Source organism: Theobroma umbraticum, unplaced genomic scaffold (genome assembly GCF_002168275.2).
Source record: "Theobroma umbraticum cultivar Fairchild unplaced genomic scaffold, ASM216827v3 scaffold_30.0, whole genome shotgun sequence".
Classification (NCBI taxonomy): Eukaryota; Viridiplantae; Streptophyta; class Magnoliopsida; order Malvales; family Malvaceae; genus Theobroma; species Theobroma umbraticum.
In genome coordinates, this window is record NW_018397254.1 from 2154414 (window position 1) to 2158203 (window position 3790).

The 3790-nt window shown below is 37.7% G+C and overlaps 1 protein-coding gene across 1 annotated transcript; it reads right to left on the reverse strand.

Moving 5' to 3' along the window:
- Positions 1-246: 246 nt before the first annotated feature.
- Positions 247-3657, reverse strand: LOC110421029 (Nucleic acid-binding, OB-fold-like protein). Its single transcript, XM_089784447.1, has 10 exons — positions 3301-3657; positions 2429-3164; positions 2116-2209; positions 1935-2037; positions 1744-1833; positions 1359-1658; positions 1173-1280; positions 863-934; positions 509-595; positions 247-273 (listed from the first exon to the last, which is right to left on the reverse strand). Exons 1-10 carry the CDS (start codon positions 3655-3657, stop codon positions 247-249), a joined length of 1974 nt encoding a protein of 657 aa, XP_089640573.1.
- Positions 3658-3790: the final 133 nt, after the last annotated feature.

A 3790-nucleotide genomic window follows, 5' to 3' on the forward strand; every position in this document is an offset into this window, starting at 1 on the left:
CTTCTGCTGCTTGCAATCTTCCATCTAAGTTATCACGATCACCAACCACAGACTCCAAGGCCTCGATCAGTGGATCTGGCTGTCATGGGAAAAGAGAACAAAGAGGATCACCATATAATGAAAAATTCAGAAACTGCCTAAAAAAACTGAGGAAATTTGAAAATTGAAAGAACTAGTATTACTGTTATCTCCTTCAATGATAAAAATACACGGTCAAGTGTGAAATCCAATTGGTGAACTTTTGCCTCAACAATCTGAAATCATGAAGATCATCTGAAAATTCAAGTCAAGGAACAGAAAGAGTAGGTAGATAGAAGTATGGCCTAAAAGCAAAGGGCTTCACGGAGTTCAGACACAAGACAAAGCATTAGATGAAATAACACACACAAATGTCATGAAGGTCAACAGCTTTTAATCTTGTTAGGTCTTACTTCTTTGTCATTCATTCTTACTGAAAAGAAAAAGAGATTCTATTTGTTATGTTTTAATCTGCAGTAAACTCAAATACCTGACCAATTTTGAAATAAGATGCAGGATCCAAGGTGGCATCCCACGATACTTCGGTCTGGTGAATCAGAGCAGGCACGCCTTCAACCTATATTAGTAAGATTAAATCACAATTTGAGTGGAGAAAATACATTAAAGGATCTATAGTCTTAAAGACATGGGTGTTGTGGCTTCATGCTAAGTAGTGTAAGTTCATAAGAAAAATAAAAACAAGGCAAGTAGCAAAAATCCACATGACACTGTTGCCAGACTATAATTGCTTCCAGTAGTTTCAATTTCTTAAAGGGCGTCTAACCTAGTAGTTGCTAAGATATTGCAACAAGGCTGAGAAACTTATTGCTGAAAGATTATTTACCTCCACAAATATACCAAAATAAGTGATTTTCTTGATGCAGCATTTAACAACATCACCTACACGAAGCTTGGCCTGCAAAAAGAAACGGCATAAGACCTTGAAAATTTTTTATTTTTGTCAAATTAAGCATAGGATGTTTTTCTTTTGAAAATGCTTGTTCAAATTCTCATTTATTCAAAAGACAAATTAAACATTAATTCTGAAATAGTTATTATTGCTGCGAAGTGCAACAACATTTCAAGTATACAAAAAGTGAGCACAACATTAAAGATGAGACTAAGGAAATATTGAACACAATGTAGCTACTCACCATAACATTTCTCTTTTTCTCTACCAACTCTTCCTTTTCTTTTGGCCTCAGAGACACTATAAGTTTTCTGAACTTTCTGTTGGCCATTAGCACATTTACTTTGACTCTCTGCAAGTATTAACCATATCAATATACAAAATGGAACTAGAGAAGATGATTTAAAAAGGAAAATCAATTTCTTCAAACCTGACCAACAAATGAGGACAAGAATTTAAGCTTCTCTTGATCATAAATCCTGAAAAGATCTTCCAAATTCATATCAGATGAAAATTTTCCCTCAAATTGTTGGTTATTTTCCATATCTGAGTTTGATACCAGAGAAGAGTTCTTGCTCATTATATCAGAACTTCCAATAACTCCTAAATTCTGCTTATAAGCAGCCGGGTCTAAGCCCTTCTGTCTCAACCATGACTCAAAAGCTAAGAACTTCCATTTAGCTGCCAAGTTGCGGTAAGGCAAAAATCCAATCAAAGAACCAAGAGATACCTGTAAAATTGATGCTTCAAAGTCAAAAGTCACAAATAAGAACATGATTGCAAATAAACATCATAAAAAGAAAAGGTTAACTTACAACAAAACCTCTCGTGCTGGAGCTTATTAACTCCACTTCTGCCCTTTCTCCTGTCTTAAGCAGATGTTCTACCCTCGTCCAATCACTATCCTACAATAGCATGAGATACCAAGAATGATCAGACATTCCTAAAGTGATGCTTTAAAAATGTCCAGTAACGACATAAGGGCAAAAAGGTCCAGTAAGCTGACCTCCTGAGGTGATACAGAAGGGAGATCACCAGAATCTTCAGGATTGATGGGAACAGTTTGTGCTCTACTGGAGTTTGATGTTTCTTTCACAGATTGATCTAATCTATAAGAAAGCAATTTGTTAATCGCAACTCTGTCAACTGAAGAAGAAATGTCTTAATTTCAAGAATGAATTTAACACCTTTTTGGCTTCCCTTGAAGTGCAGCTTCGATAGAGGGACCAGTGCTGGATTCCTCAGTAGATACCCTATGACTTAGCTCAACTGGCTGCATTCCTTGAAAAACCCAGAAAAACATAAATTTTAATACTCCAGAGTGAAGGGTTTCTAAATTTCTTATATAACATACAAGGTGGAAACTTGTAAGGTTTTTAAGCGAGAGGTGGGGGTTGTTAAAATTGGCCTTAGTTGTGATAAGCCCACCACAGCAACACTAGACAAAATCAAGCAAAAATTAAACTAAAAGGAACTTCATGATATAGCATGGTGTATTACCACTTATGGAGTCATCCTTTATCTTGGGTTTCTTAGGGATTGAGCTATGCCCCGAGTCTAATGATTCTTGAGAAGTATTCTCTGCTGCATTAGCCAGCATGTTAGCTTCGCTCTCCGCTTCCCATCTTTTCCCTTCAATTCCTAAATCTTCAAATAGCTCTTGCATTTCGCGAATGTTTGTATGGATACTCTGTTCAGACTTTCCTAATAATGTAAAATCACCAATCCTATCCTCCACTTCTTTCTCTTTCTGCCCAACACCATCTTCAGAGTCTTGTTTCTTATCATGGCTTGTATCAACACTCATCGGTTCTGGCTTTCTCAACAAAGTCATTTCACTAAAGTGGTCTTTCGCCTTTTTGTTCCTCATTTTCAGTGACAAATTTGGTTTTATCCTAAACCTGGGTAGGTCTTCTACATCATCTTCATTGACCAAAGTTGGCTTTCTCAAGATAACGTTTGGAACCCTTCCCTTTTTTGCACTATCCACAGTCTTCCCATCTGACAGAGTTGGTCTCTTTATCTCAGATATGGTTGGATTATCATCAGCTTTAAACTTGATTCCCTTCTTCGGAACAGGACGAACTAAATTTAAGCCATCAGAAGATGAGGTGGGCGATTTCTTTTCAACATCAAAAGGAACCTCCTCTACTTCAATTATTTTACCCTTATTCTTATAAAATGCTTTCTCAATTTCAATATAAGATGCTTCAGGGTTTGCTTTTCGACCCATTATCTGGAAAACCCAATGGAATAAGATTAAAAGACGTTGTAAAGAAGCAAATTCTTTTAACTATTAGAAAATGGGTGTTTAAAAAAACATAAAATTTCCCTAAATTGAGCATAAAAATATAAAGTTAGCAAAAGGGGACCTTTGCAAGGGTGAGTTTGGGGTCTTCACCAAGCAAGCGGCCAAACTTGAGCTCCATTTGGTCCCATTTGTCAAACTTTGGCTCTTCTTTCGCCGAAAAAACCCTGAAAGAAACCCTTTTAGCCCCTCTTTTCAGTCCTGCTCTTAATGCTGAGGCAGAAGGAAACAGCAAAAACTTGTTGACAGAGAAGGACGCAGCAGCGGCGGCGGTGGTAGCGGAGGCGCAAGCAAGACCGTCCATTCCTAATGCGAAAGTAAAAGCAAACTCATCAGACAGCGTTGAGTAGCACTGAGGAATTGTTGAATTTTGAACCTGAGATTGAAAATTGAGCTCTGGTGCTGGACTGCCGGTGGGCATAAAACGGCTACATGGGACTGGGGAGTGAAGAAGCAGAACGTTATCTATCCCTCTTGTAACGCCCACGTGGAACTTTAGTTTGACATCCGCTAATATTTCGCCACGTGGAATCAATTCTACTAGAGTTTTCTCT

What these genes read in the sequence shown, in the direction of transcription:
- LOC110421029 (XM_089784447.1), bottom strand. Translation starts at nt 3,657, where the DNA reads ATGCCCACCGGCAGTCCAGCACCAGAGCTCAATTTTCAATCTCAGGTT. An exon ending in AAAGGATGACTCCATAAGTG is followed by an intron (nt 2,210 to 2,428) that starts GTAATACACCAT and finishes GGGTTTTTCAAG; the next exon opens with GAATGCAGCCAGTTGAGCTA. An exon ending in CTTCAAGGGAAGCCAAAAAG is followed by an intron (nt 2,038 to 2,115) that starts GTGTTAAATTCA and finishes GCTTTCTTATAG; the next exon opens with ATTAGATCAATCTGTGAAAG.